This window comes from Aulostomus chinensis, chromosome 6 (genome assembly GCF_037954235.1).
Source record: "Aulostomus chinensis isolate RoL2024-O1b breed Wild chromosome 6, RoL_Achi_v1.0, whole genome shotgun sequence".
Classification (NCBI taxonomy): Eukaryota; Metazoa; Chordata; class Actinopteri; order Syngnathiformes; family Aulostomidae; genus Aulostomus; species Aulostomus chinensis.
The window spans coordinates 17,966,620-17,982,346 of record NC_141325.1 but is presented as its reverse complement, the minus strand read 5'-3'; the positions used below and the strand labels follow the sequence as shown (position 1 = coordinate 17,982,346).

The window sequence follows — 15,727 nt, the reverse complement described above, 5'->3', positions numbered from 1 at the left end:
ACTCAGCTAAATTTAAGTAGAGTGATAATGACAACCCTCAGCTACAGAAATATGTTTGTCTAAAATAATTCTTTTGAATAATTTTCCAAAGGCAATTGCTGAATGTTGTCATAAAATGTTTACTTTTACTTGGCAGTCTCAATCACAAGGTGGCTGTGTAGTATAATAATAGTAACAGCAATTATGATGCCAACTGTCATGGGGTTTTTACATTTGTTTTCTGCCAATAAACCAAAAAAGAAAAAACCCACAGCACTAAATCCATCCCTCATGTAGTGAAGTACGGGTCCCATTGGAGTCGTGGCTCAGAGCAGACCAGCTTTGGCTGGACCTGAATGCCAACAGCCTGTTGTGGACAAAAACCCAGAGAGCAGCGGTCGATGTCTGCTGATGGTTTCACCCCCCACAGCTCATTCAAACCCTATGAAGTGGGTTAGTTTCTGCAGTAGGGACAAACTCAGCTGCCACTTAAGAAACTCCATGGTGCTGTTTTCTTGCTGCGCCCCATCAGTCACTTTCCTGGTGAATGTTTATGTGAGTGCTGTGAAGTTAGAAGAGTGTGTGCCAACGAGGCAGGGCGCTATATCTTTGTGAACTAAATGGGTTAATTGTGTTGCTCTGTTCACTGGTTTTGGAAGGAGGACACTTACTGTCTCCCTCAACAATGTTTGATAAATTGGTGTTTATTTGAGTCTTGACTGTATCTCTGTTTTGTAGTTGCCCCGTGCTGCGTGTCACAATGCTATATTTGTTCAGGACTGACAGTGCACACATACACATCTGTGTTGTTTACACAGTAAAAGATACAATATAGTAAATCAGTGCCATCCTGACGAGCTGTATAAAATGCCTTGAAAATACAAGATCCCTGTACACAGCAGAAAACTTTAGCTTTGCCTCTCAAGTCAATTGTCAAGTCAATTTTATTTATATAGCACCAAATCACAACAAAAGTTATCTCATGACACTTTACAGGTAGAGCAGGTCCAGTACCACACTCCTTCAATGAATCTACACCCAATAATTCTCCATCAGCAAGCACATCCTGCAACAGTGGGGACGAAAACCTTCCTTTTAACAGGCAGGAACGTCGAGCAGACCCAGGCTCAATGGGGACGGCCTTCTGCTTTGACTGGTTGGGGGGGAAAGAGAGCAAATTAAAATTTTTATCTTTCAATAGTTCGAGAAAATGTTGTATGTGATGTTCAGTGATTAAGTGGAACAGAACATGAATTTGAGACTGCCCACCTCCGCCAAACCCAGTAGTCTCCCCTTCTATTATATGCTGATTGGTGCTTGTTGTGATGGTGTTTCCACAAGTTTTGAAAAATATGCCAGTTTTATGCCAATGAATGTGGTATCACCAAAAATCTGCTTTTCTTGTCAAAAATAGATCTGGATTACCATAACACAAATGGTTATGTTTAGGATTACTTTTTTTTTTTTAGTATGACCTACCTCTCCACCATTTCTTCAAAGTGGTTCTTTTTTTTTTTTTTTTTTGGTTCTGTTTTTTTGGTATTCTGACAAACTAACATAAACCAGTGATCACAAAATCTTTCCACCAATATATCCAGCTAACAAACTCATGCCAGTGATCACCTCCTTGGTGGAGATCAAAATAAGAACATAAAAAATCTAAACGTAGGGCAAGTGTCATAATTCCAGGTTGACTTTAAGTGTGATTGATGCAAAGGGAAAAGATGGACCTTGATTTTAGGTGACAGTACTCATCAAAAATGATTTTTTTCACTGAAATCAGATTATGTTTTAACAGCAGTTCAAAGCTGTAGAAACATCAGGGATAGGGGAATATTGCATAATAATAGCAAAGTTATCTTTCACTAACACTGCAATTATAGAAGCTTCAAATCTTTTTTTTTTTATTTTAGATTGTTTAAAATAGCAGTTTATTTTTTTACAGAGCTTAATTTTCCCTCATTCCAGTTTAGTTCACCAAACATAAATCAGCCTACATGCTTGGTGTGTCTTTAATGTGTCTGATTGTTTTTCTTTACCATCTATGAGAAAAGTCTGCAGTGGGCACCACTTTTTAGTCTGCCTCTCTGTTTTCAGAGGACGCCCAAACATTTCCTCTGGTCTGCATCATCATGTACGGAGTGCAGTTGTTGAATTTGGCAGCAGAAACTGGCACAGCCCTGCAAGTTTCTACAGAAGAAGCTAATAGATCAGTGGCTAGTTCTATTCTGTCTGTGTTCTGTTAGAAAAAGGGCAGGAATGTGTAACATTCATGTACTTATTGTTTTCTGTTTTACTTCCTGGGTTTTTATGTGGGCGGATGTTTCTCACTGGTGACCTGCTGCAGTTGGAGGCATTGATCAAACACTAGCCCCACTTTTCTTCTGAGTAATTAGGCGTATAGAGCTCACAGGCCAGCCAGGAAATACCAAGCTGGTTGTATGAGAAAGGACCTGTGTGTGTGTGTGTGTGTGTGTGTGTGTGTGTGTGTGTGTGTGTGAGAGAGAGCTATTCCTCATGGTGGGGGGTCATAAACATGTTTTTACATTCACATTGTTGGCACTCAACTTCCTTTTGGGGGGAATCTTGTTTTAGGGTTAAAGCTGATCTCTAAGAAATTATTTTAAATCAGTGTAATGTCCTCAGAAGAGATGGAAATATGACTGTAAGTCTCCTCCACCCAAGCACTTACATCATGCCTTGCTTTCAGTTTCAGTGCGAGTACAACAGTCTTATCATTTCACTCTGCAGCTACATATTTTGGTACAGAAACAAGATGTCACACTAGTTTACAGAACAATCTATGGCATGGGTCAACCTTGACGACAGGGTTAGACAATGTTAGTTGGCATATTCCAAAATAAACTATTATCTGTGTGTTGCAAATAAAATCACAATAAAAAAATAACATTGGAGTACGTAAACGAAAACTACGAAGGCATCACAGTAAAATAAAAAAAACAACAACAAATAGTCTCAATGCAGTAAGGTAATTACATAAACTCTACTTAATGGGTGTATTTCAATTGCGCACCTTGATATCCATATCATCATGGCCACATGTAAACATACTGCTCTTATGAGCGGCAGCTTCACAATTCTCATTTCCATATGACGATGTTTGCTTGCAATTTAAACAAGCCTATATGTAATCTGTTAATGTACATTTGAACATGTTTGCATGACTCACTTTTTTAGTTAATACAGGCATATGCCAGGTTGATAATTCAGGGTTTTTAGTAGGGGTAACATTATCTTGAGGGCAGGTACACACACACACACACACACACACACAGCCATCTTCATCCATCCTACCTGCCCTGGAGTTCCCTGGTTCTTAACTAAGAACCATGCATCCACTGTTTTACTGATGCAACATAAACAAAGAAGTATGCTTAAGTCGCAAAGAGAATAGATTCACAAGGGGGAAAACTTCAGTGTGTTTTTGATAACAGTGCCGTCACCATTTTGGACCAAAAGTGTAAATGGAAACTGCACAGGATTTTGTCCACAGAACGAAAACAGGATGACCAAGAAGTGTGGAGAAAAAAAAGTGGCATCATTGAGGAGATTGTACAGCAATCCATGTTACCACTGTACAGTGGTAAAGGGTGCTGATCTTGTGAAAGAATACTGCACATCAAGTTCCAGAAACAAGTGAACAAGCAGCTTTGGAACCCAGAAGATGTTGTGGACACATTGATGTTGAAGTTCTTTGGAGGGTCTGTGGTGATGCACCTGGCCAATATAGGAGCACTTAAGTCAGGAGGTGGATAGATTGCACATACACTGTTAATATAGTATACAGCCAAAGTAGAATGTGATATATGCTTGAAAAGTCTGTCTTTTTAAGAAAAATTGTGGGGGAGGTTTTAGCTTTTTGTCTGAAAAATACAGTTTTACATGAAACCAACACTTTTTTACGTGTTATTTAAAAAAAAAAAAAAAAGCGATTACAAGGAAACATTTTTTAATGAAAATAGAGGCTTTGCTCTTTCTTTAATATGTTCAGTTTTTACACAATCATACCACAAAATGTTCAAAACACTGGTAGTGGCTGGCAGCTTTAAAAAAATAAAAAAAATTAAAAAAAAGGTTGCCAAGGACAGAGTGAAGTTAGAAATAACAGCACTTCGAGTTATGGCAGCCACAAAAATAAATAAATAAATAAATAAAAAGTCTGTGGTTGAATATCGGCTATTCTCATTAAATTATCACAAGTTCTCATGACTCACAGGAAAAAAATCTTAGAAAAGTGCTTTCTTCTAGCCATTTAGCCAAGCAGAATATCTTTCACATTTTCATCTTTATCAGTCAACCGGCATGGCTAACAGTATCCATGTCCACCCTCTGGCCAAAGTGGCCACCTGCACCACAGCTGCAGGGGCTTGGAAGGCCCAAAACACACTTAAGCCCTCCCAGCTGGGTGTTTTCAGCTAGGAAAATGTACTTTGGTTAAATAACAATAGTGGGTCGCGCTGGTGGAGCTCACTTTGTGTGGGAGTATGTTACTTCATCCATAAAATATTTAATAATCTTATATATTGTGCTGATTATATGTAAATATTTTCTAATTTTATGTATAGAAATATTCTGCAACAATGAAGACCATGACAGTACCTGTCCTTCATGTGAGTAAAAGATAAGTGTTCTGCCTCACGCTGCCAACTCTCTTAACTGTTGTCATTCCTGCCAAATTGACAATGTAACAGCTGTTGATAACGGAGCAGACTCCCTGTTGTTGGGTGCTGTCACTGGAGTGTGACCACTTCAGTTGTCCTGTGTTTATGAGGTCATCGCTCAGCTGTTCAGGGGCTCTGTGGTACCATGGGACTGCCTGTCACTCCTGTGTGAGACATGGTCTCTAAGCACTCATGCCAGGGGGGAGCCCTGAAAACCAGACAGCGCTAGACTGTGACTGTGCCGCCTTACAGAGATTATTTACAACAGGATATGCAGACGAGAGAACACAGACAGTCTTGAAAAAGTACCCCTAGTTTACTGACAAAGAATTTTAGATTTCAGCACAAAAAGAGAACAGTTATTGACAAAATGTTATGAAGTTGGACACTTTGGAATTATATTTTGCAAGATAATGTATTCAGATGTCTTGTCTGACCATTGGCCTAAAATCCAAAGATGGTGAGTTAATGGTTAAATTGCGGTGATATGACCTTCATGACTGAGTGTTTTAATTTGGTATTCTGCTTGAAAAATAACTGAAATCATTTACATACTTAAATCTATGCCCTACGTGCTCTCTAGATTATTCAGCATTTGGTCAATTGATGTACTTTGCTGCAGATATGGAACCTTTTTTGCGAACTTTATTGTTGTTTTGTTCAACTATCATCTAAAGTGGTAAATCCTTATATTTGGGAAGTTGTGACATGAACTTTTTTTTTTTTTAATCAACGCCGCTAAATTATTACTCAGTTTAGATAAGTGGCACACTTTACAGGGCACCATTTTTCCCAGGTACTCTGCAATGTAAGTCAGTTCACATCTGTAAATGAATTAGAGCTGTGTCCATTTCATTGACTTATTTTAACAGAATGCTTATAAACTGTTGTTTAGAGAGTTCATGTACAGTAGCTAAACCATTTTAAAAACAGGCTGTTATTGTCATGAGTTCACCTCCCCTCCACTGAATAACAGCACTCTTATTTAGGAAGGGAAGCGCCCGGCTCAGAGCCTCATGCGATTGGAGGAGGCAGCTGTCCAATAGTGCACCAGAGCAATGCTTAGTTTACACCAATAGTGGAGTTTTTTCCCCCTTTACGGAGAGAGGATTGAGAAAGATTTCAGAGTGAGAAGAAACAGCAGCTCAGTAGCTCAGACAGCCTGATCTTTGTACTGTATGGTCCAACACAGCAAGCAGAGAGCAGTGAAGGGTGGTGACAAGTAAAAATGGAGTGAGTGCTTCTGTACTGAGGTGAGTGGAACTTAAACAATGTTTTGAGCTTTTAGCTGAAAGCTCAGCCTTGTAATTCCCTCTTCTGTTTTAGCTGAATGGAAGGGATTGACGGGACAAATCTGTGTGTGCTGGAAAGGAAGAGCAGGGCAGTTTATTTCCAGCTTGTGTTTGCTTTAGTTGGTGAGTTCCAGGCATACCAGGACCAAGACGCTGGAATTAGCCAACACAGTGTGAATATAGTGGAGTGTCCTAATTGGCTGGAAAGCTGCTTGGCTCCAGAGATCTGATAGAGAGCAGAGATTTCTCCTGGTGGATCAGTTAAAGCTGCTAAAAGGAGGTTAGAATACCCTAAAGGATGTTTTGTATTTCTGTCAACAAAGTGTGTACGTGGCAACTTTAAAACTAAAGGTTCATGATTATTGTTGTTTAATCTAAAAGACACATGTTTACATGAGGGATGGATTTTGGACTTGAAAAGTATTGACATTGAATGTTCCTGTTGTGCTGACCTTTTTGGCCTTATCCCAATTTTGTAAACCAGAGCGTGTTTATCTACATCCAGCTTGGCACATTTTAAAAATGTTACCAGCACAGTGTTTCTCAAGATTTGTTAGAAATCATTACAGATATTTAGTTGTTATCACAAGTATGTGTTTTTTGTGCAGTATATCTATGAAAAACAAACAAATTTTTTTTGGAGGAAATTTGGTGAAAATATAGGCCACATTACAAGTAAAAAGTTACTCACTTTTGGAGGTGATCTGGATCAAATTGTAGATCCAACATACTGAGAACTGTTCTATGCCGTTGGTAGAATATAGCCTCTCTAAACTCTAAATTGGCAGTAGGTATGACTGCATGTGTGAATGGTTGTCTGTCTATATGTGTTGGCCCTGCGATGGACTGGCGACCTGTCCAGGGTGAACCCCGCCTCTTACCCAAAAGCCGCTGGTATAGGGTCCAGCCCCCTCGCAAACCCTTCATAGGATAAGCAGAAGAAAATGGATGGATGGATGGTTGGATATCAGAAATTTGCATGTCAGTGATATGTACAGAAATATTGCACTTGGGTAAAATGCACATTACAAGCGTGGCCTATTTTGATGATACTATGTTCATATTCTGTATCAACGCACCCTTTTTGGTGGAGGTATGTTCTCTTTGAGCATTTCTAATGTTTTGTGGGCTTCACATAGTTTGAACTTGCATAGTTTTGGGCTGACTTAAACAACCTCTTGCCAAAATGATTACCACTCACACTTTTCAACTGCATTGGCTGTGAGAAACTTCAGACGTGTTTGCACATGCACTGTCAAATTATGGTGATTGCCTGTGGCCGAGGAAGCACTAAATATTTTACCTGACATTCAAGTTGTGGAAGGAACTTGAAAAGAGACCCTTTAACCTAATTTTTTCCTTTTTTTTCATAATTTTTACCCCTTTTAACTTGAGCTGATCTGGGATCATAAAAATACGCAAGACAATTTCTTGTTTCATAAAAACACTAGAAAGATTTGAATGTTAACCTTCATTAATTTTATTTTTTGTGGTCTCCTCTGCAGAAAGAGGACAGAAATGCCCAGACACAGAGGATGAGAAGGACTCTGAGGCCCCCTACTATGTTGAAACTCCATATGGTTATCAGCTAGACCTGGACTTTCTCAAATATGTAGATGACATCGAGAGGGGTAACACCATTAAGAAGCTGAGTATCCAGAGGAAGCCCAAAGTGGCCAAAACCTCGGCAGTGCCACGGGGCAGCACTGGCGGGGCTACTCAGGCCGAATGGACCTCCACAGACTCCCTATCTTCTTCCAACAGTGACGACAAGCAGTCTCCTGTCTTCTTCAACTCCAGGTCCCAGGTTTCTGCGCCACTCACACCCACCCTCCCCAGGGCAACTTGTGAGGTCTCCCTCCAACAATCATACTTGAGCTTAACAGAGCCAAAACAGCTCCTGCCACCACCTTCACCAAGGTTCATCCCCAGACATAACCCCCAAGTGGAAAAGACCCTCATGGAGACCCGTATTCGACTTGAACAGGAGCGTCTACTCATGCAGCCACAATGTGAGCCTCCAGTGCCTCGCCGTCGTCTCGCCAGCTTTGGCGGCATGGGCTCCAACAGCTCGCTCTCCTCCTATTCAGGCTCCATGGCCCCGAGTCAGATCTCTCCCAGCACCCTTCAGCCTCTTCCCATAAACGGTCACCTTGCCAATGGAGAGTATCATACTTACTATCTGCCATCCATGAGCAGCTCCATCCGCCACAGCCCTATGAGCTCTGGCATGGCCACACCAGTGACAAATGTCAGCCCACTACATCTACAACAAATCCGGGAGCAGATGGTTGTGGCCCTCAAAAGGCTGAAAGAATTAGAGGAGCAAGTGAAAACCATTCCCATTTTACAGGTTAAGATTGCCGTTCTGCAGGAAGAGAAAAGGCAATTGGCTGCTCAGTCCAAAAATCAAGGTCCTGCTGCTTTCCGCAAGCGCTCATACAGTGTGGGCAGTGCTGACCAAATGGAGAACCCAGGCCCCATCCAAAAACAAACAGAGCTGCACATCATGGAACCTGAAGCCCAGGAACAGAGTGCTCAGTGTCTGGAGGAGTTCAGGCGTCTGGCTGCTGAGGTCCAAGCTCTGGAGAAGACGAGCCAGGACAATAATGGATTTGAAAGTCAGACTCATAACCTCAACCAGTCCAACCAAAAGTCCATAGGTGTAGTTACTGATGAAAACATGAACAACCTTTCTATCACTCAAAGAAAGCTGTCAAAAGAGCATTGTTTCCAGGATGCAGGCATACTGACGGACCGTCAGGAAACACGCTGTACTGCAGTTGGCGTGAATGAGGCCATGCTGGGCATGACCAGTGAAGCTGAGAAGGAGATTGAACTCCAGCAGCAGACAATTGAAGCACTGAAGGAGAAGATCTACCGCTTGGAAGTACAGCTGAAAGAAACTACTCACCAAATGGAGATGGGCAAGCTAAAGCTTGAGCTTCAAGCAGCTGGTGGGTCAAACAAGAAAAAGGCAGATAAATGTTTGATGGTCAGGCCAGAGATGTATAATGCATGTGTAGAAGCCAAAGTGCAGGTGCGCAGCCAGGGTGTGGGTGACCATTTGGACAGCAATGCAAACGCAGCTAAAACCATACAAACCCAGACTGTAGGAATCTCCTGCCATCCCAGTGTGCAGAGCATTGCCACAGGTCCAAACATCCCTCTGGACCGATGGGTAGTGCATGAGCGTGTGGCAGTCAGTGACCAATGTGTAGGGCACCAGGTGGAGACATGTGACCAGCAGGTAGGCATGGAGCTGAGAATTTGTGAAGTGGGTGTTAACACAGAGGAATCAGTAGATAGCTTGGCCCTCAAAAAATCCATGGCTGAGCTGAGCAAGGAGTCAAGAACAATTGGCTGCGGAGACTGTTCAGTGGATGTGATAGTGAGCCCCATCAAGGTGATGGTGACACAGGGAACCGATCCATGCCTTGTGAGCAAAGTAGATGCTGGCATCATGGCAGTTGCTGAGTTAGCAACTCAACAGACTAACACTGAGATTGAAGTCGTGAGCAGATCCACTAACACAAAAAAAGCTGTTCTGACAGACTCCTTCACTGAGATGTTGTTGATCACTAGTGACAAACAAACCAACACTACTGTGACTGAAACAAGGACTGTTGCTGCCGGTGAAGGACTTGTCAAAGATATCCATGCAACAGCAAAGATGCGTTCAATTGCTGTTGGAACCACCACAGACATGGAGTCATTCCTTGGCAAATCCAGCTCTCCGAAAACCAAAGAATGTGGACTGGGATCTGTTAGCATTCATGAAAATTTCTTGATTGGCATAAAAACCAGGAACATAGCATGTGGTCCATCCCAGCCAACAGAACCTCTCACATGCAGCAAGGAGAATGTGGAGGCTAAGACCGAAACTGTGCCACTTCAAGCAGAGGCCCAGGGGGGTGCTGGACTGGATCATTATATCGAGAGGGTGCAGAAGCTGTTACAGGAGCAGCAAATGCTACTAGCAGAGAACTACAGCGAGCTTGCAGAGGCCTTCGGCCAACCTCAGTCTCAGTTTGGATCCATTAACAGTCAGCTGGTCAGCACACTCTCGTCCATCAACTCTGTCATGAAGTACGGAAGTTCTGAGGACATCCTCAATCTGCAGTTGGACTCCGTGGGCTCAGACAAAGGTGAGAGGCTTACCTCCTTCAGCATTTGCACACATGAACATGACTGCATCGCTGTTTCTGCAAGTGTTCTTAGGAGAATTGTCTGAAATTCATGCCAGGGAATCTAGCAGTTTCTTTCTTGTTTTAAGACCAGAAAAAAATAAGATTTACAAAAACACCCAGACTTAACAAATGTAAGGATTTTGATTTTGTCCTCAGAAAATAGAGCTGAATTGTGTTGAGCTTTGTGTTCATGTTCGTTAATAGCACTAAACAGTTACTACCCTTTGTTTGAATTGCACCAGCTCTGGAAGTAAATTTACTTTTAATGTTCTCCAACACAAGACCACCCATTCACAAACTCAAGTGCATCATTCGGTATGATAGTGTACATGTTCTCTTTCTAGAGCATACAGCTGGAGCATAAAGTTGATTTAGATTACACAGGTGTTGCATTTGAGAGTTTGTAAACAGATGTATTTGCCGCTGTTAGTTATCAGCTGCCATTATGTTCAAGTTAAACATATGTGGCTGACTGTTAACATTCTGGAGTCCTAAAGAAGTAATGCTGGAGGGGAAAAGTGTCACACCCGTTTGTGAATACTTGAAAGGCAAAATACCCTTTTTACAAGAACATTAAGATTTGCTGTAAAATAATGTTGTAAATTTGGAATACTGCAATAAAAAGCTGCAATAAAATAAACAGATAGAAATAATATTTCTTTCTTCAAATGAAACACCTGTAAATATGAGGAGTAGTTTAAATGTGGTTTTTGTAGTCTTGTTGGTAGGGCATTCACGCACCATCCAAAGAGAATCCTGATAGGATCAGACAGGCCTAAGTTATCTCTGACCCTGAAAAAGGCAGCTGGGGCTTTGGACACAAGCTAACAATGAGCTCATTTCTTTTGGAAGCCAGTAGCATTGCACCCTTCAGCCACTTGTTGTTTTTGCTGGCAGCCCCTCCCCTCACTAACACCTCACTGCTGATGCTGATTCATGGCCCCTTCGTTGTTACATAACCTACATTCATGCTGGCTGGCAGATTCATGAGGGCTGATTGTCTTGGTTGCAAGCTTGTTTCTGGTCAGTTGCTGGCCTCTTTTGGAATGTAGAATGACTTACCAGCTGTTGTTTCTGTTTAAGTGAGTATAAGCACAGCACTTAACATAATAAGCTCAGTGGAGACAACTATATAAAACTCAGGGTTGAGAGTAGGTTGCTGTTCTTGCAAACATTACAGCCTCAACCTTCCTCTCTTTTTCTTCTCCAGCTTCATGCATCTCTTGGCATGTGTTTAACTATGTAAGGCATGTATGGCAGAGGTGGAGCCTGACCATGTGAGCATCCTGGGATACCCTCAATTGATGAGGGGATGTTATTTTCCCAATTCATGAAAATTTGGGAAAGCAGATCTATTAACGTTTACATGGGTCATCTTTTTCAGATAAATATCATCACGTGATTCAGTAGCACCCTTTTTTTTTCTTAGTATAGTGTGGTATTGACCAGTGACCTGATGATAATGGTTACGTGCATCGGTGTTCTGACCGATTTGAAAGCAAGACAATATGAGCATTGTTTCTCTGCCACAGCTGCTGCTTACAAAACTATTAATTATTAAATAGAGGTAATCAGGTAATCACTGTCACAAAAGCATGTAAATGCCTTTTTCCTGCACAACCAGTTAAACCCCTGGAGAAGTGCACTTTGTCCTGTGGTCAAGTTGTTGCTAGAATCTCTTGATGTGCAGAGTGACATTCATAGTGTTAAGGATGTCTCAGTCTTCTCATCACACATTTTCTTCTTTCTTTTACTGGACATTTTACTTGTCTCTGTTGAAGTGTCCTAATTTGCTTTACTAGATGATGCAATACTTTGGGAGGAAAAGTCAGACTTGGTTCCGTTCTTAAATTTAAAACAACATCAAGCACTGGTTTTGTGACAGAAACGCTCCTTTACTTGGGTTGTGCATGACATTCTGGGGGTTTTCTGAAGAAAACAAGTTTCAAATAATGCAGGGGCCAACTCAGCAAGTATTCCTGTATCACAGATGTCACTAGTATCCTTTAAATTCTACTCTTGTTTTATTGCTGCTGCTTTTTTATGTATTCTATCTACAGAGTGCCGAGAAAGGCGCCTTTGAAATAAAATGTATTATTATTATTATTTTGTATTATTAAGGGTGCAAAGCATCCCTGTTGGAAAGTCTATCCTGCTGGGGTTACAATTACATGTCTTGCAGAGCTATACCAGAATGGATCTTCGTTCTACATGACCCTTATTTTTCATGGGACTCTTTATACATGCTTTCATTTTAGAAAATTCTGTAATTGCAATTCTGATTCAGCATTAGTTCAGCCAAACATTCCATTTACCATCATCCAGAGAAACTAATATTGTTACTGTAAATAGTCGTCTACCCACCTGTGTAACTGCTTGCTGACTCTTTGCTTCTCTATCTTTCAGAGAGCCATCAGCTCTGTGTTCGTACAGAGAGGACAAAGATGGAAAAGATCTCCTCAGACCTGGCACAAGCAGATAAATCCGCAAACGCACCTACGCAGCAGCAGATTAGTGCAGCGGAGCAAAAGAGCCGTATGGATCTGCAGATGTCTTCAGCACTTCTTGGTATGGCTTCACTCACCAACCTCCCTCTCAGATTTTTAAAGGAAGGATAGTAAAAAAATGTAAAAAGACAGACATTTAATTGTAACATGGCCAAGAGGCAACGCCATATTAATACAGAAGGGGCCAAAAAGGTAACTGTGAGGGACACCATGTGGCAACTGATCTGTCAAGGAGACAGAAAAAATTAATAATATTATCGTGAATTTGGAACTGTAACAAAATGCACAGAATATTGCACCTATCTGAAATTTAATTCAAATACAAATGCAGTTAGATGTGCTCCCTACACAAATACTAGAGCTAAGCAATGTAAACAGTAAAATAGAACCCTAAAGTTATTTTTATTCTGTAGTAATCTGATAATTTCAGGGTTTTTTTTGGGGGGGGGGGTATTTCTAAAAGCAAACAGACATTTTTGTCATTGTATGGCTGCCAAAAGGTGTATAACCTTACATTAGAGCTGTTTTCACTCTTCATTCATACGTGAACCATCTATGAGCAGAACGTCAACATCAGCTCCCCTGAGTTGCTCATCTTTTCACTCATCAAAACAGCAGCGTGCACACATGCAACTGCGTGCATGTTCATACTTGACGTGAACTCACCCCTGGAGGAGTAAATGAGGCCCGTGTGCTGGGGCAAGTCTTGGCATATGTGCTGAGTGTTCTGGCGCTGGGTTGGTATTTGGGTTTGTGAGGCCTGTACTTAAAATGACTGAGATACTTTGGGGTTTCAGGCAACGTCCAATTCTTCACTGACAGATTGTTTCAGAGCGAACAGGAGAAGCAATGGTTCCTTCTTCTCTGCCAAAGCTCTTGATCATGTCAGGAAACATTAGTGGACCATTCAGCTCTTATCAGTTGTTTGTATTGAACTGACTGGCCTTGTTGTGTTGCTGCTTGGACTTTAGAGAGAATATATATGATGGTGTAAATTTGTCTTCTAAATTTGAAATGGTGAATTTTCTTTAATTTAATGCTCTCAATATAAATCATGCACTGGAAAATAAATAATTATTTTGTCGCAATTTTACAATGAATTTTCCATAAGATGATAAAAACATTTGTAAATGAATTAATTGTATTTACTTTGTTCTTTGGAATTTATAAAAGGAAGAGACTTCAAACCTCACCAAGAAAAGAAAGCTCTTGTGGTATTTTTCAGTCAGTGCACAGCTGATCAGTTGCTCATATAGCAATAAAAAATTCTTCTTCAGAAAAAGAAAAACATACCTTTCTGTTGAAGAATTTCAAGAATTAAATGGGCATCAACTTTTACCTTTGTGCTCATACTGGACATCCTGGCCTGGAGGTCTCTTCATCCAGAAGCTGGATTGTATAAGACTTGTCATGCTGCCACCTTCTGCAAGTCAGACAGAGACTTTCTTGTTCTGAGTCCATCTGATTTGCTGCCTCTGGCTGACTCATCTGATTTGATATTTTCTGGGTGAAAAAGCTCGAAAAGGCTTGTGTTGGTCACAAATATGTTATGGATACTATTTACCATTTATTCCCAACTAAGTTTACAAACTAGTTGATAGTTTGTCGTCATTTTTCACACTTTTGAAGCCAGCAAGCAGTGTGGTGGATAATCTGTCACTTCAAAAAGAAGAAGTAAAGCCCACCAAACCTCTTGGCATGTAATTCCAACAAGTTTATTCTTATAAATAACATCACATTTTGTTGTGCAACAGCTTTGATATGCCTCTGCGCTGCAACTAGCCGTGTACCTGCTTATATTTCCGGGTTATCTGACCCATTTTCATTTAAGCCTAAGGAAGGCCTCAAAGGAATTTCTCACAATATGGTGCAAATGGCCACGTAGACTGAGGGATGAAGTCACTAGCTTTTGAGGGTCAAAAATCTTACCTGGTGAATCCATCGGTATCCTGCAAGCTCAAGAGTTTAGCTCTGCAGTTACGCCTGCATCACCTCCTGTCGACAGCCACAGGCAGCGTCACAAAGCCTTCAATCTGCCAAATGCAGTCAGAAGTAGGACAAATGTCTTTTTTGCTTAGAAACTCCATGTGCATACTCCTGTTCCTGCAGGTATTTTAATCACTCTTACAACTAGTTTTATTAGACTAATAAATATTCTAAAATAAATGTTACCACTTGTAACTTTCCAACGTGCGGAAAAGCAGTTGGAACCCAGCTGTGATAGGTTCATTTGTTCTCTGATTTCTTAGATAGGAGAGGTTCCAGACATAGCTGCAGAGCTCAACTCTTGAACTTGGGAGAAACAGATCATCTCACCTTTCTATTAAAAGTCAAAGGTTCACGTGATTGCAACTACAGAAACGTTTTGGGCCTGAAGAATTCCCATGCTAGTAATTATGGCAATATTTGACAAGACCTTCTAATAGGATGAAATGATGAAGAGAAGAGCTTTTATATCCAAAGGTCAACTTAAATGTGTTGACATAATGTTCTGCAAAAACACTTTCTATCCATATCCATAAGTGTCATTTCAGTGAACCTTCATGTTTGTTTTATGTATATTTTTATATTATGATTATTTGTTAGAATTCCTGAAATTCTTAACCAGGCTGTAATTATACTTCCTCTCGTTTTATTGTAGAACAAAGCGTGAATGACATTATGAACTACTTTTCCTCACTTTGATCTTGAGGCCCCTACAAAACATTCAACAAGTCTTCAGAATAATTTGATCAGCAATAGTCACAAAGTAAAATGCCATCCTCTTCTATTATTCATCAATATTATCCATAAATACTGCTTTAGGTGTGATGCTGGTATTTTATTTTTGGCTACAGTGATGTGATTCTCTCATTTTCATAATTCTCTCTCTCTTTTCATCTCTTTAGGACAACCGTGCAGTCAGAGCACCCTGAAGTCCATCATGAAGAAAAAAGATGGCCGGCCGGACTCGAACGGTACTAAGAAGAACCTGCAGTTCGTTGGGGTGAATGGAGGGTGAGTTGTGAAATATATTCATGCACACTTAAGTGTGAAGTTTAATTGCTGTTAGGTATATTCAAGAAGCTTATTTGTCA

General features: G+C 40.8%; 1 protein-coding gene across 6 annotated transcripts in view; it reads left to right on the top strand.

The window, feature by feature from the left end:
* The window catches only part of kank1a (KN motif and ankyrin repeat domains 1a), a 58,129-nt gene that overhangs the window by 36,072 nt on the left and 6,330 nt on the right, over window positions 1–15,727 (top strand). For all 6 annotated transcript variants that reach the window (XM_086206887.1, XM_086206889.1, XM_086206892.1 and 3 more), the window contains 3 exons: window positions 7,459–10,101; window positions 12,550–12,711; window positions 15,539–15,647. In XM_086206887.1, coding sequence (XP_086063013.1) covers window positions 7,459–10,101; window positions 12,550–12,711; window positions 15,539–15,647 — 2,914 coding nt within the window. The remainder of the gene's footprint in view (window positions 1–7,458; window positions 10,102–12,549; window positions 12,712–15,538; window positions 15,648–15,727) is intronic.